This window comes from Phalacrocorax carbo, chromosome 1 (genome assembly GCF_963921805.1).
Source record: "Phalacrocorax carbo chromosome 1, bPhaCar2.1, whole genome shotgun sequence".
Taxonomy (NCBI): domain Eukaryota; kingdom Metazoa; phylum Chordata; class Aves; order Suliformes; family Phalacrocoracidae; genus Phalacrocorax; species Phalacrocorax carbo.
The window spans coordinates 200916916-200944417 of NC_087513.1; the positions used below are offsets into that span (position 1 = coordinate 200916916).

The 27502-nt window shown below is 40.0% G+C and overlaps 1 protein-coding gene across 1 annotated transcript in view; it reads left to right on the forward strand.

Moving 5' to 3' along the window:
- The window catches only part of GUCY1A2 (guanylate cyclase 1 soluble subunit alpha 2), a 177283-nt gene extending 158717 nt beyond the window's left edge, over positions 1 to 18566 (forward strand). The window contains exon 8 of the mRNA XM_064441269.1: positions 6908 to 18566. Coding sequence (XP_064297339.1) covers positions 6908 to 7115 — 208 coding nt within the window. The 3' untranslated portion in view covers positions 7116 to 18566. The remainder of the gene's footprint in view (positions 1 to 6907) is intronic.
- Positions 18567 to 27502: the final 8936 nt, after the last annotated feature.

Here is a 27502-nt window from a genome sequence, read left to right on the forward strand (position 1 = left end):
GGTGAGATAAAGAGGTGACATTGCTTTCTAATGGGCCTAGAGGAAGAACCATTCTGGAAAGCATGCACTCAGTGCAGAGGACCTTGCAACAAATAATTCTGTATTAACAAAACTTTGTTAGTTAATTTTCTGAGTATAGGAACTTGCTGATGAAGATGTGACTGTTTCTTCTTAAAATAGTTTGAAATATAATTACACTATAATTTCATCTATGCAAAAAAGTGCTACAGTTTTTGAAAGCTTCAAGGTTCCCACTAAGTATGATCCCAATTTTCATTCACACAGAGACCTCCTGACCTTGAAATGCTTCTTGTTTCCACTAGGAAATAACCACATTTTCTGTTTCCATACTGACACCTCTTTTTTTTTTTTTTTTTTTTTTTGAATGAAAGAATTGAAAATGAAAAAAATAAATGGGAAAATTCTCAGATACCATCTCTTTTTGTCTGAAAGCAACAGCATTTCCATCAGGGAAGGGACAGAACAAGAATTTAAACAGCTCTGGAAGATTTCAGGTTAGGACGGGAAGCTGTCAAAGTTAATCAACTACAAATCAGCATTTAAGAAATTCTTCCCTGAAACAACAACAAAGAAGACAAGCTGAGGGCAGACCTAGTTCCAGGCAATTTATAAGAATGCTTGAGTAGCCTGACTCTCACAATTTAAGCACTGAATTGTAAATTGCATATCCAACCACTTGAGTGGAACCCAGAATTTTGAACCCATACTCTTTGCAATAGTGCTTTTAAGGGAAATACACAGAAGTGATGCAGGAAATACAGCTGAGGTAAATGCTTTGGAATATTTTCAGACTAGTTGTTATATGCATATTCCTGAACTATGGAAGTTGTGTAACTTCAACTTAAGCTCTGTGACTATCGGACAATCTGGGGACATTTTATGAAGAGTTTAATCTGCCATATAATTTTCTGAAGGTGAAGGATAGATTGTTCTCTCAGAATAGATTGTGTTTTCAAACTTTCAGAGCAGGCAATCCAACCTGATCACAACAAAATACTCTGAGAATGGTCCACAAGGTGAGACAACCAACCAGAATTGGGTGCCACCACCCAGGAAACCTTCCAGATCAGAAGGTTTTACACTGGGTCTTCCCCTGAGCCAGAGAGGAAATGCAAAAACTGATTGCATGGCTCAGCCTTGCCCTCGCTGAGGATCTGCACTGTTCATTTTGCTCCTTGGTGGAAGTAGCTTTTGGGGTTCTTTGTACCCATGAAATGAAAGACAAAAAGTTTAGAAAGGGCTGTAGATCTGGGCCATGGCTGTCAACTGCTACTGTTTTCTTTTTAACATCACAAATGGCATAAATACAGGAGGGAGGATTCCTGCAGAAAAGTGTCCTTGCTGATAAGCACTGAGGATTAACAGATAACTTATTTCTTTAGTGTATACACAAAGCTATAAGAAATCGGGCAATTTCTGAACCATGATCTCATTCTCAGCCTGGGAAACCAAGAGTCAGGACCAGTATATTTAAGGAATCTGAAGAATTTGTTCTTTAGAAGAATTCTAACAAAAGGCCATTTTTGTCTCAGTAAAAGTCAGCTAGACAATTTCTGAGCATGAGAAGCTGATTCAAACAGAATCACAGAATCACAGTCCACTAGTGCCAGGTGGCCCGTTTGAGACAGAGCTATTTACCACCACCCTTTGGGTGCGGCCTGTCAGCCAGTTCCCCTCCCTCCGCACAGACCACTTGTCTAGGCCATAACGCATCAATTTCTCCAGGAGGAGGCTGTGGGGGACCGTATCAAAGGCCTTGGAGAAGTCCAGGTAGACAACGTCCACCGCCCGCCCCATGTCAACCAGGGATATATCACTTTGTCATAGAAGGCCACCAGGTTTGTCAAGAACAATCTGCCTTTAGTGAAGCCATGTTGGCTTTTCCCAATCATGTGCTTCATTTGACTTGTGATGGCCCCCAGGAGGATTCGTTCCATAACTTTCCCAGGGATTGAAGTAAGGCTGATGGGCCTATAGTTACCTGGATCCTCCCTCAAGCCTTTCTTGTAGACAGGGGTAACATTTGCCTTCCTCCAGTCCTCTGGGACATCCCCCCTTCTCCAGGACTTCTCAAAGATTATGCAGAGCGGCATTGCGATGATGTCAGCAAGCTCTCTCAACACCCTCAGGTGGATGGCGTCAGAGCCCATTGATTTGCGGGGAGTCAAGATCGTGTAGTAATTCATATACTAACTCTTCCTTCACTGATGGTGGGTCAGTGTTTGGATCAATCGGCAATTTTGTTCCCAAAGCCTGGGATCCGACAGTGCTGGTAAAGACAGAGGTGAAGAAGGTGTTGAGGACCTCTGCCTTTTCTGCATCATTGGTGACTGACTCTCCTATTATGTTTAACAGTTTTCCTTCTTTTTCTGCTTGTGGTTGACATGTCTGAAGAACCCTTTCTTGTTATTTTTTATGTCTACAGCCAGTTTCAATTCAAATTGGGCTTTTGTTTTCCTGACTGCGTCTCTGCACTCTCTGGCTATGCCCTTGTAGTTCTCGGTGGATAATCCTCCACTTCTCCATTTCTGGTGTGCTTCCCTTTTGGATTTGAGTAGACCCAGGAGGTCATGGTTGAGCCGAGGGGGCCTCTTGCTCCACTTACTTCCTTTTCCTTTGTAGGGGATAAATTGGCTTTGTGCTTCCAATAGAGACTTCTTGAGGAATTCCCATCTCTCACTAGCTCCTTTGTCTTCCGTGGAAGCCTCCCATCGAATCCCTCCCACTTGAGCCCTGAGCGCACTGAAGTTTGCTCTTCTAAAATCCAGAATCCTTGTCTTAGAGCTGACCTTCAGCACACTCAGCAGGATCCCGAACTCCACAATGTTGTGGTCACGGCAGCCAAGGCTATCACTAACCGAGATATTACAAAGCAGGCTTTCTCGGTTTGTGAATAGCAAGTCCAGCAGCGTTGGCAAATCTAACATTTGTATCAGGAAACAGTCCTCTATACATTCCAGGAACTTGGTAGAGGACATGCAAGCTGCCGTGTTGTTCTTCCAGCAGATGCCTGGGTAGTTGAAGTCACCCGTCAGGACCAGGGTCTGTTGGCCAGAAGCTTGCTTTAGTGCCCCAAATATCACTTCGTCGGCTTCGTCACCATGGTTAGGAAGTCGATAGCAGATGCCCACTGTGAGGTCCTGCTTGGAGATGACCCCTTTGACTTTAACCCAGAGGCATTCGATAGAGCAGTCGCAATCACCATAGTTGACCTGGATACATTCAAGGTGTTCCTGGATGTAGAGTGCAACTCCTCCACCTCTTCTACCTTGCCTGTCTTTACAGAAGAGCTTGTAACCGTCCATTGCGATCCCCCAGTCGTCTGAGTTGTCCCACCATGTTTCAGTTACTCCTATGATGTTGTACCCTTCTGAGTGGGCACGGAGCTCCAGTTCCTCCTGTTTGTTACCCAGACTGCGTGCATTCGTGTACATACACTTGAGGTGTTTACTCTTTTGTTTCACCTCTTGGGAGACAGCTAAGGAACCTTTATCACCACACTGCTTCGCCTGACTTACTCCCCCATTGGATGTGCTGGTGTGAACATTTTCTCCATGGATCCCACCCTCCAAGTCCTTTAGTTTAAAGCCTGCCTCACCAAATTAGCCAGCCTACTGCTGAAGGTTCCCTTACCCCTTCTAGACAGATGGATTCCATCCCTCCTTAGCATGTTGTCATCATTGAAGAACACCCCATTGTCCTAAAAGCCAAACCCCTCACGGTGGCACCAGCCACGTAGCCAGGAGTTGATATACATTATGCGCCTGTTTCTGGCTGCTCCCTTCCCTCGAACTGGCAAAATGGAAGAGAAGATCACTTGGGCGCCAATGTTTTTCACTTGCTCCCCCAAGGGCTTGAAAGTCTTCCTTGATTTTACCCAGGTTACAGCTCTCAGTGTCATTCATGCCTACATGAAATAGTAATAGCGGATAGTAGTCTGTTTTCCTGATGAGTTGTGGCACCCTCGCAGCAACGTCTCGGACCTTGGCTCCCGGGAGGCAGCATACCTCTCGTGACTCCCTGTCAGGTCAGTAGATGGGTGCCTCAGTACCCTTCAACAGAGAGTCACCCACCACGAGCACTCGTCGTTTCTTTTTATGATATCCACTCTGTGTTGCTGGTACAGTTTCCCCTTGTGGGGGACTTTGCAGAACTTGCTCATGGGTATCCTCAGTCATTAAGGCTTCATCTCTGTTTCTAATTGTGATGGTGGAGGGTGCAGGCTGATGTGGAATCCTGCTCCTGTGAGTCACCGGGGTCCACGGTGCCTCATTTTCGGTGGTGTCTGCCACAGGAACATGATTCTGAAGCCACCTGTCTGTCTCTGCCTCAGCTCCTCTAATACTGCGCAGCCTCTTAACCATTTCCTGCAGTTCAGCCACCTGATGTAACAGGTCATCAACCTGTGCACACCTCGTGCAGGTACTTACCTTTTCGTCAGGAGGGGTGTTTGGGCATTTGCCGCAACCCACTGCCTGTACTGGTGTGCCCTTTCTTACCAGACCCATCTGGGTGGATGAGTCTGACATCTTGGGGGCTTTCGCTGAACAAACAGTTATTTTAGCTCTGAGGCGAGTGCCCACCATTTCGCCCAAGGCCAAAACACTTGCCTGAGCTGTAGACCTACAAGTGGGCTGTGGCATCCCTCCTATGCAAACTGCCGGGCTACGTCCTGGTCGCCGTGCTCCTGGTTGCTCGTGCTCCCTAGGGGCTGTTTAAATCTCCCGCCGTTGCTTCTGGCAACGCCCCACGCCACGTCAGCTGCACGTCAGCCTCGCTCGCGAGAGCTGCCGGCTCCTGAGGGGTCCCTCTGCTCACCCCCGGGCTTCTCGGGTACGAGGAACCACTTTGCCTGCCCCGATCTAGCGCTGCGCCGTGGGACTCGCCCTTGCCACCGCTGAGCTCCTCGCCGACTGATTCAACAGTGCACCTAATACTGGGATGTGGAGTCTATCACAAGCCACAGTAGTGGAGGAATATCCAAAGGACTAATTGGTTAGTCACCCATCACTCTTTGCACCTTTAATACTCTCAGAGCATTTTATTGCAGCCAAGTTACAATTGACAAAACAAATGAAAATAAGGCCTTTAGTTATTATCTTATACTTTTGTTCTATGAGGAAAATAGGGTGAAATAGCAACTAAACTCAGTGCCAGCCCTGAACTGAATCAAAGAGTATGTATGTATTTTACTGTTTCAGACTTGTATAACTGTTATTACAATTAGATAATGTTAGGCTCTGAGAAGGAAACCATTGATTTTTAGCGAGGCCAGATGCTCCATAGTGAATAGTCATTTTAGGGAAGAATGACTGTAGTAAAAGCTTACAGATTTAGCTCAAAAAGTTCTGAGAGTTCAACTGTTGCTGGCAGAAATCTAGTTTGGGAAGCAGCAAAGAGTTATTTCAGTGTATTAAGCCTGTAGTTTTAAACACAAAGTATTTACCTCGAGCATTGCAGAGATGAAAAGAGAGAGGCTTCTCTGCAGAGCCCTTTGCAAACTCTCATCCAACTTAGAAAAAATTACAGGAGTTTGATAATAAAATTGGCAGTTTGGAAAATAGATTATGACATCAAACCGCATGCTAAACAAAGACCACCATAGAAGTTCAAAGGCAAAAACATTATTGGGTTTATAACCAACTGACTATTTAGAAGCTGGGAAGAAAATGTCTTTATATTTCAATGTGCTCACACAGATTGTCTCAGCCAAAACTCAAGAAAAATACTCCGTAAAGGAAGTACCATTACATGTGCTGAGGATCCTGGAAAATTCTCCTGGCAACAGGATTCATTCATTCATTTACTTCCCAGAAATCAGCTTTAGAGACATTAAATAAACAACCTATTACAAAATCCACTGAAGCCAATAAAGTTTTTCCCACTGATGTTTTAGATCTTCATATAAGACTGATTGAGAGAAAGAATTAGTATCTTGGGAGCGGAAAAAAATGAAGACTGCGCTCAGAATTTACCGTTACCTCAAAACTGCTCTTTTCAATGCTGCAAGGGACTGAGTACCCCCAACTTAATTTACTGGAAACAAAAAGAAAATGTGTAGAGTTATTTTCTTTATTTTACAAGTCCAACTAGTTTCAGGGAAGATACTTGATAAAGAGGCCCTAAACTTTCAGATGTAGCCAGACAGAGATTTCTCCACTATGGAGGAAGACAACAAATGGCAAAAGGCAGTATAGTCAGGTCTTCGATGTTGTACCACTTGCATGGGCCTGCTTGGAGGTTGGCTTCATGGCTCCTGTGCACCTGTATCCCATTTTGACCCCAGCCAGCTGGCCCACATTAAACCCATGGGTACTTTTGATGAATAGTGTCAGATCTGATTCTGGTTTTTGTTGAAGATGGATTTGCTGTATTTGAATGTAATTTATTAAATACTATAGTAGTGAGCATGAGAAGGGCACAAATTGATCCACCTGTGAGAGCTCCCAAGCACTGTAACCTTCATATCTACTTTCCAGCCAGACATCTGGTGGTAGTCATCACTCTGAAATATTCATTTCTGCACAACTGACCAGACTGGAATATTTTAAGTGAGCCAAATGATATGTAATGGATAATGATCATTATGAATGTGGTTCCCTTTCTCATACATGACTTTCTGAATGCTGACACTGATTTTCAGAGAATGTGTTTATTTGAGCTGTCTCCTCAGCTGATCTCAGTCAACAGAGCTACCTGAAGCTGATGATGCTAAGTTAATATACATCTGCTAAGGATCCTGGCTTAGGATTTTTTTTAGATGTTACATAATACTTTTAACTCATTTTTTTATTTGGGATCACATAGGATCAATCTCTTCCAAAAAGATGCTTCTGGACTGTGTTTTAAAGGTTTTTATATCCCCCTGCTTTGTGTTTTTTTCTAGGCTTTTGAAAAACGAAGAAAATTTTATTTTTATCCCTCGTTCCCGTGAAGAGCTTCCAGAAAACTTTCCAAAGGAAATTCCTGGGATCTGTTACTTCCTCGAGGTCAGAAGTGGTCAGAAGCCGCCAAAACCCTCCATCACATCTGCCAGAGTGAGAAAGGTTTCTTACAACATTGGCACCATGTTCCTCCGGGAGACTAGCCTATGAGGCCTGCTGCAGATCAAAGACTCATCAAAAAAGCACAAGCCCAGAACTGGGTCATGACAGGGGAGTTGGAGGTTCTTTCTATTTCACTGCCTTGTTCTGAACAAGCAGTAAAAGCTCCATGTAATGTCAGGCAATAATAATTTTAAAAGATGGGTAACTGCTGTCAGTAAACAAAGTAGAGATAGGGAAAAAAAATTAAACAACATACTTCCACTTCCAGAGGAATTTCTTTCATAAACTTCAGTCTGGCCCCTCTATGACGAACAACAACAAACAAAACAAAAAATACCCCCAACTCTCAAATTAGAGGTTGGTTTTGTTTTGTGCAGAAAGGATGATGGTTCTCTGTAGATTTGCACCAGCTAAGCAGAATTGAGAGTCAGTTCTGATTATGCATTCCTACATCTAATGTGTTCTTCAGTAAGGTAATGATGTTTTTTAACTTTATGAACAAACATTTCATACATATACTGTAGACCTGTTGTAACCTTCCTGGCAGGAGGAACTATAATTCAATACAAATATTGTAGGAATTTTACCTATTTTTATACATATTTCACTTTCTGGATAATTACATTCCACATACTATAAGCTGAGTGATCTTAGACAGCTTTTCAGAAGAAGCTAGTGTATATTTCGTACATTCTACGTATCAAACCTTATTGTTATACAAGTGGGAAGAAGTCATTTTTTGACTTTTTGGCAACAAAAATATTGATGTTTTACAGTAAAAACCACTTTGGTAAATCTCTTTACCTGATGTTTATGCTAAAGCTTTAGACGAGCATTGTCTTGCTTATATAAAATAATGTTCAGTATTTGTCCTACAGTGCTGTATGTCCAGTCCTTCCAGGACAATGCAAACAAAGTGTAGAAGATCAACGTGTTGACAAACAGAAAAATTCTGTTCACTGGGGCTAAATTATCAGCCAAAGTGATTTTTGGTAGAAGTCCTGCACTTTTTTAACAAATACGATCTTTTGAAAACTTACATCTAAGCAATTCCAACAGACACTGGAAACTCTCTGGATACTGGTTTTCCATATTTTTTTAATAGGACTTGTGCTCCTACTCCAGTTAGATTATTGAAAATCTTGTCTGTTATTAATGATGCTCATCTGGAAATTTCCTCTGTTGCTGGATTGGCTGAAAGGTCCCCTGCTTTATCTAATGTAGATAGAAAAAAAAGAAAAAAACACTGAAAAGGGGAAGGCAGTGCTTTCCCAGGTTTAATGCAACTGAAAGTTCAAGATTTAGATGAGTCCATGTCAGTTTTTTTAAAAAAAGGACCATTCTTTGCTGTTGAAAATGAATATAGCTTTATTGTCTTCAATAAATCCAGTTAGAACAAGATGTGGATCTGTCCCCTAATAGGCACATTTTCAGGCATTGTTTGTTTCTCAGGTTTTCCTTTTCAAAAATAATGGCAGTCAGTTTCCCTCTGCAGGTGTACTTCCTTTAGGGCTGTCCTGAAGTGGGCCAGTGTTATTCTGCTCTTGCAGATTGTTAGTTAACACTTGTGCAGTGATTCTGAAGCAGCTTAGCTTTATGTGGGCCTGATCAAAGCTCACTGAAATCAAAGATAAGACTCAACAGCACTAGGAGGCATGAGAAGCTCTGCATTTCTATAATCCAGACCAGAAATTAGTTTACTTACGGATTTGGTAGTCATAACTTGAGGCACCTTTTGAAAAAAAGTAAATAACTTTCACCACATGTCCAAATTATGCAGTTAGACCTTTCTGTGGAGGGAATGACAGTGCTCTATTTCTCCCCTTTGACCAGTAGCCCATGTTAGAGTGGGAACAAATCAGTGTGGCACCACTAACCTATGCTGAATATGCTTCAGGTTTCCTTTCCCTGAAGCCTTTCTGGATGAGAAAGGACTATCTTGAACCTATACAGACTTCAGCATGTAGAGGACATCTGAACTTATTATGCAGGTGTGGTTTTTTCCTTGCCTGAAGAGGGTAGATGCATGGGAATTAGCCCAGAAATGTACTTAAATGGAAATTCCCTCGCTTTCTAGAGGAACACTGATGTTAAAGATTTCTTCCATTGATATTAGAGCATCCTTGGGATTGGAGGAGTTAATCTTTTTATCTACCTTATTGAAGAGCATCTGCAGCTCTACTGCCTATCTGAAAAATGACTTAACAAAAACTGTTTGAGCTTGAGGTTACAGAATTTCCATCCAAACTACAGATCTGAAAATTTTATTCATAGGGTGACAAGTTTTAGCCTATAGCCATTAGTTTGCACACACATGGGATGTAGCATGCATTTTTTTCCCTGGGAACACCAGTGAAAGATTAAAGAATCAAAAATGGATCAAAGTTCATGGTTCACTACTGGAAGAGGAACACCACTTCCTAGTTAATAAAGCTGTGGTCTTGATGTCATTACCTAGTTCCCTAGAGTGAATTTTTTTTTCAAATAGCTATCAATAGATTGAGATTTCATTCTGACTTCACTGGCACATCCTCATTGTTCACTAGGTGCTGATGTCAGAGTACCAATCTCTCGGGCCAGACTTTTTCTCTTCTTACCACCCCTAGTCCTCTGTGAAGAGAGCAAACATAGAGGTTCAGACCAAAGGCTTGTAGTTCAATAACCTGTCTCTCACAGTTGCCAATAGGAAATGTCTAGGTTAATTCTGTGGCTGATCTTGGTAGAACTATGGAAACATTTTCATGATGAATAAATGCTAATTCACTAGCAAATTGGAGAAGCAATGTAAAAAATTTTGTAGCACCATCCTCATCCTCTCAAGTGCCTGTTTGTTCTATAAGGAATTTTATAATCACAGAGATCAGTGCAAAAACTGCAAATTGGTGTCAGCATCACCATGGAGACAATGATAGTGTTTGCAAATAAATCATCTAGCTCCCCAAATTAGAGTAGATTTACTGTATAAGAGTATACAGTCTCTACTTTTTATAAGCTTGTGTAAAGGTAATGTGTGGATGCTAAGTGCTTTGGTATTTGTTTCTGTGTTATGCCAAGGGAAGTTAATAGAAAAGTGTGGGCTTTTTAGGGACATTTTTCTATCTCAGTGTGAGAAAAGTGTAAAATATATTCTCAGCACTCTTCAACTTAGTAGTTGCATCTGTTGCCTTTAATATTAGGTTGCAAGTTTATCTTTTTTGGACACCCCTGTGAAGTGAATTGAATTTTTTTGTCAAGGTTGATGCTGTGAAGTCAATTAGATGGTAGTCAGACTCAACATTTCTTCAACAAATTTTCCTTTTAGTGATAGGGAGCCTTTCTCATTTGCCTGGCATTGTCTTAATGAATAAAAGGGTTCTTGGAGTTTTTATACCTTGGGCAATGAGGTGGAGAGGTTAGAGGTGCTGAAATGGATGCAGAAATCACATACAATAGCTGGAATTTTCCTCTAATATTTTCCTTCCTATAAAACAGATTATCTTTTTTTTCTCTGATCAAGAATTTACACACCTGTGTTTCTTCATGTGGCTCAAAGTAGCAACATCGCTGTCTTGAGTTTCTGTACCAAACAAATTTCTCTGAAGATAGAGGGAGGATACCTGCTGCATATTGTCTGTACAGGGCAAAGGAAGGTTGATGTGAGGAGCCTAGCTGGGGTCATCGGTCTCTTTGCAGTAAACTTGTTCTGTGCAGCTTAGAGCTCTGCTTCAGGCTCAGAGGGACCAGAGGCCATGGACTGATCACAGAGGCAGACCCAGTGGCCAACTTCTTGTACAAAAGTCATGAGGCCTAAGTAAACAGAGGCAACGGTCATTCCCCTGGAGGACTTGTTACAGATCTTGTGTCAGATTCTTCCATCTGCTTGAAGCTCCCATCACAGAATCTCTTCTGTGATGCAGTGCATAGAGGTCAGGAGCTTCCTTCTTAGGAAGTAGCGATGGAGGTGGTAGAGTGGTGGATAAATTTGGTTCTACATCTCTCTGGTAATGTCTACCGTTCAAGGACAAAAGCCACTGCATGGGAGAATTGCTGCTCAGCCAGGACTCTCAAAGTGTGGTTTTCATGCAGATCCCACAGAATATTTCTTTTTTAAGTCCAAAGAGCCAATAGTCATTAACTGTGGTTGTGGTTTTGGCTTCACTGCTTATTCCCACATCTAGTTTCAGATCTGAGTCTGTTTCCAAAGGCATTCTGGAGCCTGGAAACATGCCTCTGCAAACAGAAAACCAAAGCTTTTGGTTTTCTTGGAAATCTTCTGTGGGAATTGCCTATTCTGAAGAAACCCTTACAGTTGAGTCATTAGCAGGTCCTATTGCGGTTCACATGTGTGCATATGCCATTTGACGCTATGTCCTCCTGTGTTTACAGTGTTCCCTACCAAGCCCAGGTATAGGAGGTGTAACCACTTTCTTTCTGTTTTCCATTAACATCCCTCTTTCATTTTTTTTCCATATAAAACAAGAAGTGCAGAGCCATGACACATTGCATGCATTTGAAAGTATCATAGCACTGTACTGAGGCTTAAACTCTGCTAACTGATTTCACATTATATTACTTCATCTGAATAGATCCTTCTCCCAGATGATTTAAAAATGAAGAAAAAAATACCACCTGTCCCGAGCTGCAAATGAGTATGAAACCTGCATCAGTTGTTGGGGCAAGTTTAACTGCTGGACAGCTTTCAGATTCTACAGCTGCCAGAGCCTGTCACACTGCCATGCTTCCTGCAAACTGTCCTGCCAAGAAGTCTGTAGTCCAACCACAGCATGGCAAACTTATGGCATTTTCTGGGCTTTCCTCTTTCAGTTGCAGGCCACTGCCTCACCTCTGCTGAGTGCTCAGAGCTCACTGAGGAGAGCTAATTTCCTATCCTAGTGCAGTCTCAGAGCTTCTGACTTCATTTTTTTGTTCTGGTGATCTTTTGCAAAATTATACATGTTTCATGTTGGAAATAACAACATGCTTTTATATTAGCAACAAAACAAGAAGCATAAAAAGCTTGTCAAACTCAGAGACAGTTGGTTCTCTTCCTTCAAGGTAAGCCATTATTCATAGCACTTCACTGTGATTGAGGGTGCCAGTGACAGCAGAGGCTGTGGATGAACTGAAGATGCTGAGTGTGCAGGAGACTTGGCAGGTAGGAGTTGATCAGCTCATGCTACTGTTCATAATTCCATCACCTTGCATGCCATTTCCTGCTCTTGGTCAGATTTCTGCTCTTCCTTTAGGACCCTGTATATGACACAGATAGTGAGCAATTCCTCATATTTTTCTTATTAGCATCTGTTGTTGAGATAGCTGCTTATGTCTAAATAATAACTAGGATTAAAGGGCTGATCTTACTTGTCTTTGCAGCAAAGACAAAATTGCTACAGTGACACAGCAGGCACTCACATCTTTAGGGAGAAGACCATAGTGCAAGGTGTCACTGGTGGATTTGGGTGAAGTTAGTATATTAACAGTCCGTGGTACGTTTTTAACTTTCCCAAGCACTAAATTTATCCATGCAGCTAGGAGTTAGTCCTTAACAATGTTATTAATTTGCAAAGCATGAGCAGCCTTACAACAAAAATCTGTAAACTGTTTAGCCTCATATACGTGATTGATCTTTTGTGGCTTGGCTATTAATCATTCATGAAAGCAAGCAAAGCAGTGAAACTGGGGAATATAACAATTCAGTCATAGGTGACAGATCATTCACCTCCGCAGATGCTTACTTGTTCCTGTGGCTTAGAAAGGTTGACCTCCAGTTATCTGTGGTCCAGGTTAGTATCACTGTGTGTCACTATAGCAACAAAATGGCCTCTGAAGAAACAGCATGAGGTTTCTCAGTCTGCTTCCCTGCAGGCTGGGGTTCACATTAGAGAGGCCAATTCAGAAACTGATGCTTTGCTGGCAGCCTTAACAAAAGGATCAGTGGAGGCAGATGCTAAACCGGCTGTTTGCTCCTGGGATCTTAGTTACCAAAGGCAGAATGAGGCTGAACATGTTTTATTTTGGACAAAAAGCGAAGACTCAGGATTTCAGAGAAACAAGCACCTTCCCTGCTTTATGGCTAGCAGGGAGGCAGCAGAGTGAAAGGGCATCAAGAGGGACACACTGGCTGCCTCGGCTGCAGCAGCGCTCATTTCTGCCTTCAGCTTTCCGGCCCACTTCATCTTTAGCATTCCAAGAACCAAGTTTCCTCTGAAGACTGGGGGACAGGTAAGCGCTTCAGGCACTTGTCCCCTCTGCTCTAGACACAGCATAAGGTTGACTAAATCCCTGAGTGTGTTTAACTTTCTCAGTGACCCAGAGGGCAAACTTAGACGAGACATCTGTTTTTTAAGATGGCCAAGGTAAGTGAGATTGATCCCACTGAATTAAGCTCTTTCCAGCCCAAGTGCTGTGTCTCAAATCTTTTAGTCTGTGCTGCTTTTCAGAGTTTTGCATTGGCCAAAATAAATTGAATTGAACTAAGTGGCAGAGGGATAGATTAGGATTTCCAGGATAAATAGAGGTTTGATACGGTAGCCATGGCGACTGTCAAGAACAGGGGCTACTGCAGTTCTGGAAATCTCTTCCTTCTGGTGTCTGAACCCTTTAGATATGATGTCAGCACTGCCAATCACAAGTCCTGGATGCTATTAGGACTGTGATTTAGAAAAGCATTTGAGTTTTGAGTTCCTAGCCCAATTATGCAAAACCTCTGTGCCATCTGCACCTGAACCATATGCCAGAATGCCTACATAAACCTTTTTAATTATGCTGTAGTAAAGATGGTAATAAAATATATAAATTTTAGAGGGCAGAGAGATGGTTGCCAGGTTATCATTAACATATATTTTTTTGCACTTTTGTGAATTTGTAGGGCCAGAATTAACTTTCCATTAGCAGAAGGTCTCACATTGAGCTACTTGCTTTCTAGACAATTATTCCCTAGCAATACTGTCTAATGACTACTCTTGAAGCAATAAGTAAAGCCATGCTAATCTAGTCTGTGTAGATTCTTGTACAACACCTATTGTGTTAATAAACTGCCTTTTAGCAGAACATTAAATGACAGAATAACACCCTGTCATGTATTGTTTTTCCTTCTATCCTCTTCCCCAGGGAAGAAGGGTATGTGGTGGAATCAATGATTTTGTGAGGTGTTGCCTTTTTGATATTTTTCTAAAAATACATATTGCTACTTGTTTAAGTAAGGAAGAGCAAGATCAGAACTATAAACCAGGATTAGAAAAGAGTTTTAGTTGTAAAGAGAGTATTTTAAAGACTGCCCACTGAGTAGGACAGGTTTCCATATATGTAAGATATACCCAGTAATGATAAATATGACAATAAAGCAGGCAGATATATAATGGATAACTTCTGCTTTATACACAACTGTAAATAGATGCTAAAACTGATTAATACTCAGAGAGGAGGGATACTGTTTAATCCATTTTGGCATTTGTTTATTACCAGTATATCTCTAAGGTATTATTTTTTACTTCCCCAAAGAGTCTGGAACATACTGTTAAATCAATATCAGAGTTTCTGAGCTTATTGCAGAAGAACATGGTTAGGAATAAATAACAACTCAAAGAGAGGTTTTTAATAGAAAGAACACATCATATGGAAAAGAGAAAAGAGCTATGGACATGTATTTTTATTTTTAAAGTTTCTATGGCATTTCTGATTCATAAAAATCATTCTGAAACTGTACACTTAAAGCACAGCTGCTTGGCTCAAGTTATCTGCATTTGCTAAGAAGAAAGAGGCAAAATTTTCAAAGTCACATAAGGGGCATACTTCTTAATTCCATTTTCTCTGTTTAAACATAACCTCTTTCTGAAGGTTGAACCTAATGTTGCTGAATGATCCTGAGGTTCTGAATGCCTAAATAAGCTTTGCAAATGTAGGTTATAAATTCATATAATTTATGCTCCTTTGAAATGTTCATACTGATGTGTGAAAGCAAATTCTAAATATCCAGCCAGCAGCAAAGGTGCATTTTCCTAGTGTTAACCTGTGCTGGATGATGAAATGTGGAATTGTTTCTAATCTATGCAGGGTTTTTTACACCTTTTTTCAAGGTGATGCTCCCAGATGTGTTGCTGTGAGCATATGAATGCTCTGGTCTTCAGTGGGGATAAGGCTTGTTACCCACCTTTATAATGTTCTGAGGGATCCTAAGGGAGAAAGCACTGCTCAGCCAACTCCAATTTAGCTCATCTACTGAGGGAGTGTCAAGCTGAGTCTAAGATTTACTTTCCCATTAATTCTCTAAGTCTAAAGTGCCACATGCATGCTGGTGTTTAAGTGTGTAAGCATTCCTCTCCAGAAACTTCTCACAGGTCCTGCAAAGTATGTAGGTAAGAAGCCAATGGAGAGAAAGCAGCTGAAGAAAGTGAAGTATGTGTGTAGGAGAGAGCTGCTGTGCATAGATGTGTTGCTGATTCTCAGCTTTCTTGTATTTGGAAGTCAGATGACCCAGAGAGTATTCTGGGTATGGTGCAAAATGCAAGAAAGTGCTGTGCATAATGTCATGAACTCTCAAGGCATTAGGATGAGTTTTAGAGCTCATAATCCTTGGAATTTTAGTGGAATTGCATAAGAAGTGCATTATTTTAGAAGGGGGAAAGTTGCTTTGTATTTTAAATGAGAGTTGAATCCCTAGTTGCAGAGGAAAATTGTAGAGGAAAAGTCTAAAAATTCTAAATGCAAAATGCAAAGAAGACTGTCCCTGTACCATTTGACTTTTCTGGGGGTAGGACTCAGAATTCTCCTATGAGTTTCATTACTGAATGCAGACCTCGAGGTGAAATGTTAAAACTGAAGTACTTTGCCAGCTGGTAGAAATTTGGAGGTGATAGTAAGAATGCCTTTTAAAAAGTATGTAGGGATATGGTACTTAAATGTTAGCACGTCAAGAAAGTGGAAGCTCTTCTCCTTTATAAGTAAATATTGTTTAGAAATATCTAAACTGAAAGAAAGCTTGGAAGACTACTGTATCATAACAAAAAGATACAAAGTCTATGACACGATCTACAGCTCACACCATTCCTTCTGAAACAGTCCTATACATGGAGTTTTCAGAATCACATTCAACCAACAGCTGTTTATAGGTAATTTCAGAGAGAGCAGTATTTCACCAAGCACCTTCTGCAAAAATCCCAAGCAGATCTTTTTAGGTAAGGCCTAGATTTAACTCACTTGGTTTAAGAGGTAGACTACACCCCAACGCACGGTTTTAAATGTGCTTCCTAACATGGGTCAGCATTTTGCCTGTTACTGAACTCTAAATAAAGCCCAGTCTAGACAAAATTCCCATCCCAATACACAGCATTTATATTGCCTCACTAGAAAATCAGCAGTTCACTAAGTTCAGCCATTAATGTCTTTGATGCTGCAGTATTGCTTATTATTCTTACATCTCACTCTGCCCAAGTTACACTGGGACCCATTATGCTCTAGAGCACCAAGGAGTCTGGCAATTGCTGTAAGGTTGAGGGAAGTTCAGCTAATCTAAATTAAGGTATTTAAAAATTATGTCTGGTCTGAGCTAGTCAAGTCAGTTTCCTCTACAGTCAGTGCAGACATCCTGGCATCTCAAAGAATGATAGACAGTTCCTGGTTAAAGTGTTTAGGATGAGATAAATCACTGCCTCTCTCCCCAGTGACCACAGTGTGAAGGTGGAGGACTAGTTCAGATTAGCTGCCATACTGTAGGTGAGATGAATTCCACTGCTATAAGAATGTGAGGATGTAATAGGATAAAACAGCAAATATGCATGGAGAGAAACGTATCAGGGACAGGGGCCAGGCTGCAGCCAAAGACTCAAAGGGTCATGGTGGTAAAATTATTAATATTTAAGATTTGAGAGATCTGGCTAAGAGGTTTATCCTAACTAAAAGAACATACCTTTCAACTAAAAACTAATAGTCTGTGATTGTTTCCAACTCCCCACATCTGGGCTAAGAAAATACTGGTGTGTCACTCTTGTAGGCTCCACCAAGAGCCATCTCTCCATATCACCACATTATTTACTGCTTGATTCCTTCTTAGAATAGTGGCAGTTGGAACATTCCTACTTAAGGAGTCCATCCCTCCCAGGGGTGGATACTTGGTTTTGTTAACATTGAAATGGTCGTTTTTCCTCACCTCTTTTTTCTTTTCTGAAACAGTATGTAGGTTGGTCTCTTCAGTCACTTGATGGTCTCTGCAATTGCTTGAGAAAGAACAGGGGAGCAGAGAGGGACATGCTGGCTGAATGTTCTCTCACTACAATCATAGCTACTAAAGCTTCTGTCTGACCTGTCTTATATTGTACTTGTGTTATTAGGCACAAGATTCTCTGAAAAGATCTTGGGTCAGGCTGTGAACCAGAAGCAAGTGGGAATAGCCAGGGCTGCCTCTCTGCTATACTGCTCCCACACTTCTGCTTGCAATTGCCATTCTGATCCTTAGACATCTGTGGTGATTTCCACCACAGTCCTGGTTAGGGAGGTCGTGGGAAAGTTCTTTTTGGGAAGAAGCAATAGTATGCAGTCCTCCACACTGTGAACTGTCACTCTCTCCAGAGAGAAGGAATTAGAAATAGTATTGTCTGCAAGAGCTGAGAAAACTTGCAGATTTTCCATGTACAGTAAACAGTTTCTATAATTACCAGGAAAACAAAACAGAGAGGCAAGGTTGTGCAGCAGGGGCATCCCGTCTCATGCACACTGCTGTGATAATGAAAGCCAAACCCTGCAGAATTGCAGGCGCATTATTTTCACTTGCTTTAAAGGTCAGCTAAGAAGCTAATTTCTCAAATGGGCTCATAGCTCTGAGACAACGTAACACTAGTTGTTTTTTCCAATGAATTGCAGTTGTCAGAGAAACTGGATTAGTAGCTCACGGAGCTAAAAATAGACATTATGCGCTTGCCAGAGAAGAATTAATTCAGTAACAGAGGTGAAGGTATATCAAAATATCATAACATCTGGAGAAAGAAAAAAAAAAAAAAAAAACAAACAAAAAATGCTCAACTGAAAGCAAGTTAACCGTAAAATTACATTAAAAATAATCTGAATCACCAACTGGACAAATGACAGGGTTTAGTCTTGATTATGTTTTATTCACCTTCCAAATCCACCTTGTGGTTGCTGCTTTATCAGCTGCATCAGTTTGGCCACAGTCTTTCCAAAGCCATGTACCTCAAGTTAGGCAGTGAAAGTCATTATGTTCAAGCTATTATTTGAATATTGAAAAAAAACCCAGTCTTTGGCTTAACATTTTTATTGGAGGGGGTGTGTGGTGTAGATAATTTATTGCTAAACTTATTCAATAGAAAAATAAAAACTAAATTCCCAAAGCCCAAATCTAATAAGAGAGCTACAGTGGAAGCAACTTTCCAAACCTCAGCATGTCTTTACTAAAATGTGGATACTTATTTTTCATTACATCAAACATTTGCGTTTTAAAGAATTCTGTTTTATACTATGATTTTGCAAAATTGTATTACTGCTTGCTTGGACTTAGAAAAAAAAATAAAACCAAAACACTTCTATATTCTTCATTTATTTATTTTCCATAGCAGAGCTATTCCACCACACTGCATATCACCTTGAAGGAGCAGCAATCGACCGCAGATAGGGAGCCTCAGCCTTTCTGGTCAAGGTGAAATGTTCTGCAAGGTGTCTGGGTCTCAGCTGAAGACAGGGCTAGCAGTAGTTGCATGAATTTGTACTGTGACTTAAGCAATTCTTTTTACTTTTATATTCAGAAGCAGACCGATGTATAGCTCAGGAATAATCTTCACCACTTTCTTTAGTAATTCTTTCTGTAGTATGTGTCTTTTGTGTGCATCTTTTATAAAATCTCTGCGTTTCAGATCTGAGGCATTGAGAAGTGTAAGGTATAAATAATAACTTATGTGAGCAATTCAATCACTGTGAAAAATATTTGTAAAATATTTATGCTCATTGTCTTTTAGATCTCTTATAAGCTAGAGTCCTTTTTGGAAATTCTGTTCTTGCAGAAGCCTTTGGTCATCATTCTAAGAGAGGTCTTGATTTTGGGATTTAATTAGCATCAAAACCATTTATCTGGCATTCACCGTGTACCATTATTACTGCAGTGTTAAGGTTCAGTTGTGAAACAGAAATGTCAGTATAAGCAGCATGAGCAGTTATCTGCATTGTACATCCTACACATTATGCACACATTTCATGGCATACTTTATATTTTGTGGAATATAATATGACTGGTTAAATATGTGGAAAAATAGTTAGGAATGAATAATACAAAATATGTGGTCATTGCCATGTCTGATAGCTATTTTGAGATGTTATGGATATATTATCACCTACTCTTGGGATTGCTTTGAACCAAATCATATATCTTTGGCATCCATCCTTGCTTCAGTGAGAAGCATGGTTGTCATCATCCCTTTAGTTGTTAACACTCAGTTATATTAGAGCCCAGAGATTAATAAAACATGATTTTTCAGCCAAGTATTCTAAGAGAAGTAGTACTGTTTTTTTCTGAATATGGTGGGCTCCACTGCTAGGACTGACTTTACATCCCTTCTTGATTTGACTTTCACATTTTACAGTTTACTAAAATTCTGCAGTTCCTCTTTGCAGGATTCCATAGTGTTTTGAAGAGGCTGTGTGTAGTCTGGCTGTGCAGTCCACTGGTGCAACACACAAATGTTAAGCTGTTTCAGACCACTGTCCTGGAGAGTGCAACTGAAGTTCCACATCCACAGATAATCCCCTTATTCTCTTTGCCACTTTGCTCTGCCCCTATGGCCAACTTTCGAGAAGGAACTGAATGTTACTAAAAATCTTCTGGTGGTTTATATTTGTTTCAGTGGGATAAATTCATGCTTAGGAGAAACTGTTGCAACACAAGCTAGTGATTGTTCAGTCTCTTCCCAAAGCCTTTGAGAACAAATTGAACTTTGCACGCAATATCTCACCTAGAAGAACTGGCAGCAATTTTCCAGTTGTCTGTCACTGTGATCCTGGCTCTCCCATCTAATGGAAAACCCGTGAAATTCATGAAACCATGAATGGAAAATCTCATACTTCTGATACTTGTTTAGACCTTTCTTCGAGGAGCCCGCTGCAGTTCTGAATTGCAATTCTGAATCTAACTGGCAATTCATTCAGGCTCGTCTTCATTTCCTCTGCAGGTAACTCTAGAGGATGATTAACCTTTGATGACTTGGAGCATCTTTGACTTTTCTCTTTGATTTCAGTGTTGCCAAAGTAAAACCTGAGGGCTGATTCCTGTCTAAGATGGTCACAAACAGCTCCAATAACAGGGTCAGACATATGTGAAGGTAAGTTGTAGGTATGAGTAAAGAATTTGGATTATTGTAGGAAGATGGATGTTCACCTGAGTTCATGATGCTCAGTTTTAGGAGTGGGAATTTTTAGTCTGAGTTATGAGCCACATATTGGTGGTCTGTCATTTACTGGTAAAAGAACATAGGGAAGGAGCAGTTCAGTGCAGTGCAGTTTTAATCTCAGCTTTATGAACACTGAGATTGCTGTTTGTCTTGTTTCAAGCTTCTCTGTTTTGCAAGCTGGATAAAAATATTTGGTATTCCTAAAATGTGAAGATTTAACACCTCAAAGCTGCACTCCTGTGGAAGTGGACCAGTTTTCCCTGGGTGCAAATTTTTTTTTTGTGCAATTCTGTAATACGGTTTTTAGCATGTCCTATAAATTTTCTCCGAAGAGACTGGGACTTCAATTGTACAAGCATTCTGCACCAAGTAACAACATTACAACCTGCACTATCAACAGAGGATGCTTAGCATTAAAATAATATTGGATGTCATTAAATAATACTAGAGCTCTGTCTGGGTTTAGAGCACTGTGATATTTGTGAACTGAAGTAGTTTGTATAAAATTTCTTACAGATATGAGGACAATCTAATTAATGACAGTATTTCCATTTTACTAATATGCAGAGGAGGTAGAGTGGTGTCCCTAGACATTTCTGTCAACTTAACAGAAAATTAGATGACTTAGATGACTTAAGAGATAATTTTAGTACTATATAAATCTGAACATTATTTTAAAACATCAGCCTGCAATCTGCTGGGAAGGGATGTGGCAGGTTAGAGTTTTACTGTGAGCTAGCATGGACAGAAAAGCTTAGCAAAGCATACAAGCCATGATCTTCCCACACTAAAACCAAGGGAGTAATTGCAAAATTGAGTCTGGTTACTTGTCCTAGCTGTTCAGCAAAGGCATCGACCTGCCAACAGAAGCAGGGTCCATACAAACTATTGCATGCTGCATTTCAGTTTTTTTATTGGGATTCATTTGGCAGTCTTAGTGGTCTGGAAGTTACAGTAAGTACTTCTGGTTGAAAATTACTATTTCAGTTACGATTGCTTCCCCAAACCAACTGAATTTATTACTAACCAAAGACTTACCTACTTGAAAACAAAACAGTAAAGTTTGTTTCTATCATATATATCTTTGACTGCAAGCAGTTGAAGTGCATAATACATGTACTAACCAGGCCTGTGTTGTGTCATTGAGCAAGAGTTATTCAAGGCCACAGCACCAGTATAAAATAGCAGAATTCAGTATCCTTCCCTCTATGGGAACATGAGTCTATGTAATAAATTGATGTGCCATATGTGTAGGCCATGGGAAAATTGTGTGTGCAGTGAACTACATACGGTCTTAAAAGCTTTAACATTTGTACTGCTCTTCCTATAACAGAATGTATATCTTGATAGCTGTGACCCTATGAGCTTCTGAAAAAAAAATGTAATCTAAAGTTTATTCTTCTTGTTTTAAAAATCACTGTTTTGTGAGTTACTGTTTACACAGGCCTCCATACACCAAGGGGTCTTTCTCTGTGCGTTGCTGGGAAATGGAAAAGCAGATGCTGTCCGTAAATCTTGCAGACTAGAGAGATCAGTGAATGCCTTTCCTGAACCTCCTCCTGATAAGCCACTTCTTTTTTCTAGCAAATCCAAACAGTGCCATTAGCCTGGGCCTTCTTTACAAGAAACAAATTGTGTGTTAAACAGCCTTGTTCTGTTCAGCTTCTGTTGATGCTTCTTAATTTTCTATTTCTGCCTCCTTTTGAGTAGGTTTTGATTATACAATTCTTGCAAATTGTAACTGAAGGCAAACAGTTTGCCTTTTTAACCTTTCCTTTTTCCAAAGCCACTGAAGACCTCAAACAAGAAGAAGAAACTTTACGAAACTCATGCAGGCATGTTGTTAACAGATAGCAGAAGGATAAAATAGCCTTCTAAGGGTACTGCAAATTACCTTCGAACAGCATGCCTGCACTGTGTTGTGGCTTCACATCTTGCTTTCATAGTGTGACCTGCTGTAATGGTGTTTGTTACAATGAGGTCCTTTTAGTTAGTCCTAAAAAAATTTACTTGTTTGTCACCATATTATAAACGTAAGGTACACTCTATAAGAAAAGCAATATACAATATACTGTACATCTTCTATTTCAATGCCTCTAGTTTAAGGCTAGTATTCATATAAATGTTTATAATCAAAATATAGGTTTTATTGTTCTTCACAAGACCAAGCAAAGAAGTTGTTCCTTGTCTAAATACTAATAGTTGTCTGAATACTAACAGTAACATTACTATTCAACAAATACTCTTTTCTCATGCTTCTGGTTAACCTGTGGTGGGCTCCATCCTACTCTGACTCCCCATTAACGCGTTTGAAAGGGAAAAGAAATGAGCTATTTTAGTGCATGACCTTTGCACAGTACCTGATTCATAAAGGTAAATAGATCCAAAATCTCATTTATGAGTTACTAGCGATCAGCAAAACAACAAAAACCTTTTGAAGTTCAGCTGAGTAAGTTCTGAAGTTCTTGCATTGCTTACTCAGTTTCTCAAGTCATAATAACAGACAGATTTGATGAAGCCTTTGCCATGGACACTGGCACCAGCCTTCATCAAAGGTTTTTCTGATTTCTACTTCCCATTTTATCTGGAAATTTACTGTAATGGAGAAATTATCTGGATTTAAAAAAAAATAAAAATACAAGTTTCCTTCAAGTTAGTTCTCACCTTTTTTGACGTAGTCCTTTGGTGGGTAGCTGACATTAATTAATTTTTGTCATATTAGTAACACAATGTCCAGGAAAAAAATGTTTCTCCAGAGAAACTCCACTGAAGAACAGTTTGTTCCTAGTTGTGACCAGGACACCTCTGTTAGATATTTCAGAGCTAAGTCACTGAAGAAGTGATCAAAGAAGACAGAATATTAAGACAAATCCAGAAAGTTTACACACAAGAAATGCGTGTACTTAGTTTTAAAATGGTACAATAGAGAACTTAAGTTCTCTTTTTTTCTCCTCATTAAACTTGGCTGATACACGTAACAGTTGCTGATAAATTATTTGTTTCTTCTGCCCCGTGCCCCCCTCCCCTGCACACTCTCATTTGAAGTCAATAGAGCTTCAAATCAGAAAAAAAAAAAAGTTACATTGTCACAAATGTAGGTAATTCATTGGAAGTCATGGGCAGAGCTTGGTCCTCTAAGCACTGCAGTACCATGATAAGAAAAGTACCAGTTCAGTTACACCACTAGGTGCTCAAGATATCATCCAGACTGTATTTATTATTATTCCCTCATCCTTCAAAACGGGAAGAAAAAAAAAGTTTAAGCCTGTGTCTTTGCATTGTTTGAGTTCTCAAATGTTAAGACTGCATCTGGTAGTATGCTGCAAACTTGCCTTCCCATGCTGCCACATGAAAGAGTAGCTACGTCATCACGTTTGTGATACATTTTTCTCTCTGTCTGGAATTTTTTGATGTCCCTACTACCATGTCAGTAGCACCAACTGGGCTGCCCAATGTCTGGAAATCCTGGATAAAAGGCCACACTAAACATCTGTAGAACAATTCTGTATCTCAGGTGAGAAGAGTTTTGTATGGATATGTTGGGTTTACTGCTAGGGGCAGACCAGCTTTGCAAGTGCACTGGACTCATCTCATGCTGTAGAGTTGATGTGTATAGGCGCAATGCGTGTTGACACATTGCTCAGCTGGTGCAGACACATGGTCCTGCATTTCAGTGTGGCAAATACTAAGGAAAACATGGAAGTTGCAGTATTTGGAATTTCAGATGTTGACTGGAGTACATGATTGGTACCACCTACTCCCTGTTGTTTCATGAAAACTATCTGGAACAATAAGAAAAGAAGAAAATAAAGAAAGGGGAGTGAGGGGGATTGTGAGGTAGAGCTCGTTTGCCAACTTCATGTTCTCGTAAGCTTCCTTCTTTGCCATCACCACATGTGGAACACCATTCAAACACAGTGGTAACACTGATAGTCCATCTCACAGAGTCATGTCTGAGTTTCCATAGGTAAATTTTATACTGAGTAGCTATAATACTGCCATGGGGCAGGAGGTGACTGTCCTTTTTAATAAACATTGTTTAAAGATTCGTTGCTGAAATGGTCAATACCCAAATACCCTGTTGGGACTTGGCAAGTAGGGTTCACTTTCCTGCAAGGCTTTGTGGTAGGAACTGTGAATGTTACTGTGCATCAGGACTGATCTGTGGTGGTCATAAACCTTCACAAATAAAGCAGATTATTACAGCACAGGCAAAACTTTGGTCAGTACTGCCATGCCAGAAACACAGTGTTCTGAACAACTGCGGACTTCCTACCTCCTGGTAATCCTTGCAAAGCAAACCCATATGATTCCTATTATGGCTAATAGGAGTCTTTGGGCTAAAAGCCCACAAAGAGCATTGAAACCATATCCCACACTCCTTGCTGTACAAAACCATCAGTGGTCTGATTCTGCAAGTGTTATATTTGCTGAGTAACACTCAGTCTGTAAACAGAATCATAGTTCGGCATGTTGATGTATAACGCATTCCATGTAGGAACAAGACAGCACTGACCTGCATTTGGATTTGAAGCTTAGTTACATGGGCCATTTAGGCTGCAGTCCTGCGTGTGCTCAGGTGAACGGGTAACTCAAAGGATGCGGTGGCCTCAGGCTTCGGCCAGGCCTTGTGCAAATGTTGTGAGCAAGGGTGGCGGGACTGTGGCCATACCTCACCGGGTGGATGTAGATTGGAGTCTCATACCCAGTATCTAATGCAACATTTCAGAGATCTAAGGACTTATTTTTCCATACATTCTACACACATTCCTACGTATTTTATGAATCAGGTCTGTGGTCAATGTTTTGAACAATTTGTTTGCTGCAGTTTCATGGGGTTACTATCTCTTTGGTTTGCAATGTAAATAATATTGTACATCTGCTATTTTATGATACAAATGCCATGTGAATTGCTTATTTTTAAGATGTTATGGCTCTGTTATGGTTTATTTACGATGCCATCTCACAGTATTGGTTTAATATACAATGTATCTGTATGGCATGAATTAAATTGCTTATATTTTACAATGTCAAATATTTTATTTTTTTTTCTAAAATGACTACATTTCATCCTATGCAGTTTCATAAATGTTTCTTAAGTGGGTCATTATGTCTGGAAATATTGCTTCCTCTCCAGCAGTGTGGCCATAAGAACCAGTATTCCTGATCAAAATCATCAGATATATCATCTTACAATTTCAGATTAGAAATATATGTGCAAATAAGTAAGCATTTGTCATTAATCAGAACATCTACTATATCTTCCTTGCTTTTAATGTAATGATACATTTTAATAATTTTGTATACTTTTTATTTGTAATTATTTGTGAGTCGTACACAGTGTAAATAACATGTTCATTATGCAAGATTTCTAGGTATTCAAGAATACAAAAAAGGTGAATTTGTATATGAAAAGAAATTGTCAGTAGATTGGAATGACATAAAGTGGTGATGACTATGTTCTATTTATACTGTTCATTTCCAAATCGTCTGTTAAAGAAAAAAACATTTCATTTGCCCTTTAATGTCCAACTAGTTATTTACAATATATTTACATCAATAAATCATGCAAAAATCTATTAAAAGTCATGATGAATCATTGAAATTTTCTCTTTTTCTGTTGACAGCTTACCTGTGGAGAGCAGAATTAAAATATACTAAAACCCATTTTGATAGGAGCAGTCCAAAAAATCAGTGAAGATATTTGTGGAAAAGAACCACTTTTCACTCCTAGCTCTCAAACCTCACCTTACACCACAAAGCCAAATGTATTGTTAAACAATAAACTAGTAAAGTATGTTATAACAAAATGCAAGATGCTTAAATATGCATTGTGTATATCCCTTGATGTGTGCACCTTGTTTTTCATGGACATGCTGCATGAAAACCCTCCTAAAGCCTTTGTTCTTGAGTGAACTTTTGGAATTCTGAGACATAGCTGCTTAAGGAATTTAGCAGATTGTTGGAAAAAAAGTCTTTTTCGGGTGTTACTATAATGGCTAATTTCTTCCAGTGATTATTTAGTTCTTGGTTCTGTAGAACCACAGATCAGAACCAGATTTCAGTCCTCAAGAACAGAGTTAGAAAATGGGTGTCACTACAATGATATAACACTAGCTTATCGCTACCAACGCAAGAACAAAGGAGGCTGGCATGCTGTAACGTCATCAGCCTTACAAATGCTGCTCATGTTGCCCATTTTTTCATTCCTTCTTCATCTTTTCTGTATCCCCAGCTGAGAACATGACTCATTTTGCTCTGCTATTTTTTGCAGAAGACCATTAACTAGAATTGGTTGCAATATTTTTTCTGTGGAATGTGTTACTGGGAGAAAATGGAATTTCAATTAATTCAAAATGTTGACAGGGGAGTTTGATTCTGACATTTCAGTACCGAATGTGCTTGGCTTTTATGTGGCTAAAGCTAAAGCTAAGGGAATTCCAACCTATGCTGAAATGTCAGGGATTTTTGCCCTTGCCACGGCTGGCTTTAAGCCTGGTGAACATTTTCCAAGAAAGAGACTGATAATTCGTTTATTACTGTCTTCAAAATTATTCCAGAAAATTAAGCCAGAATGTTTAGATGGGAATTTTAATTACTCTCCTATGTGGGAGTGAGTTCTGATCTACAATAGATTTGGGAATATTGTGTGTCAACCAGGAAATTATGAAAAAGGCAATTCTCAGAGTTTTTAGCTGGGAGAGTACTCCTCTATTACAACACTGCATTTGAGATCTCACTTTGTCCAATAAAGCTCATTTATGTGACTGTATGAATGAAGAAATGCCTTCAGCTTAATGCCCATATGCAGTCCAGGTAATTCCAGCACAAAAGGATGCAATAGGAATTTAAAAAAAGGTACAGACAAGGACAACAATTACAAAAGCTGTTGCATGTCTTCCAGAAATTAAATAGACAAGAATTTCCCAGGTTTGAAAAGAGATTGCTATGATAAAGATCTCTGAATATTATGGTGAAAGGGGATAGAAAACGGTGATTCTGTGTTTCCTACAATGCCAGAATTAGAGGGCATTTAATGAGGTTACAGGCAGCAGATTAAAAACAAGGAAT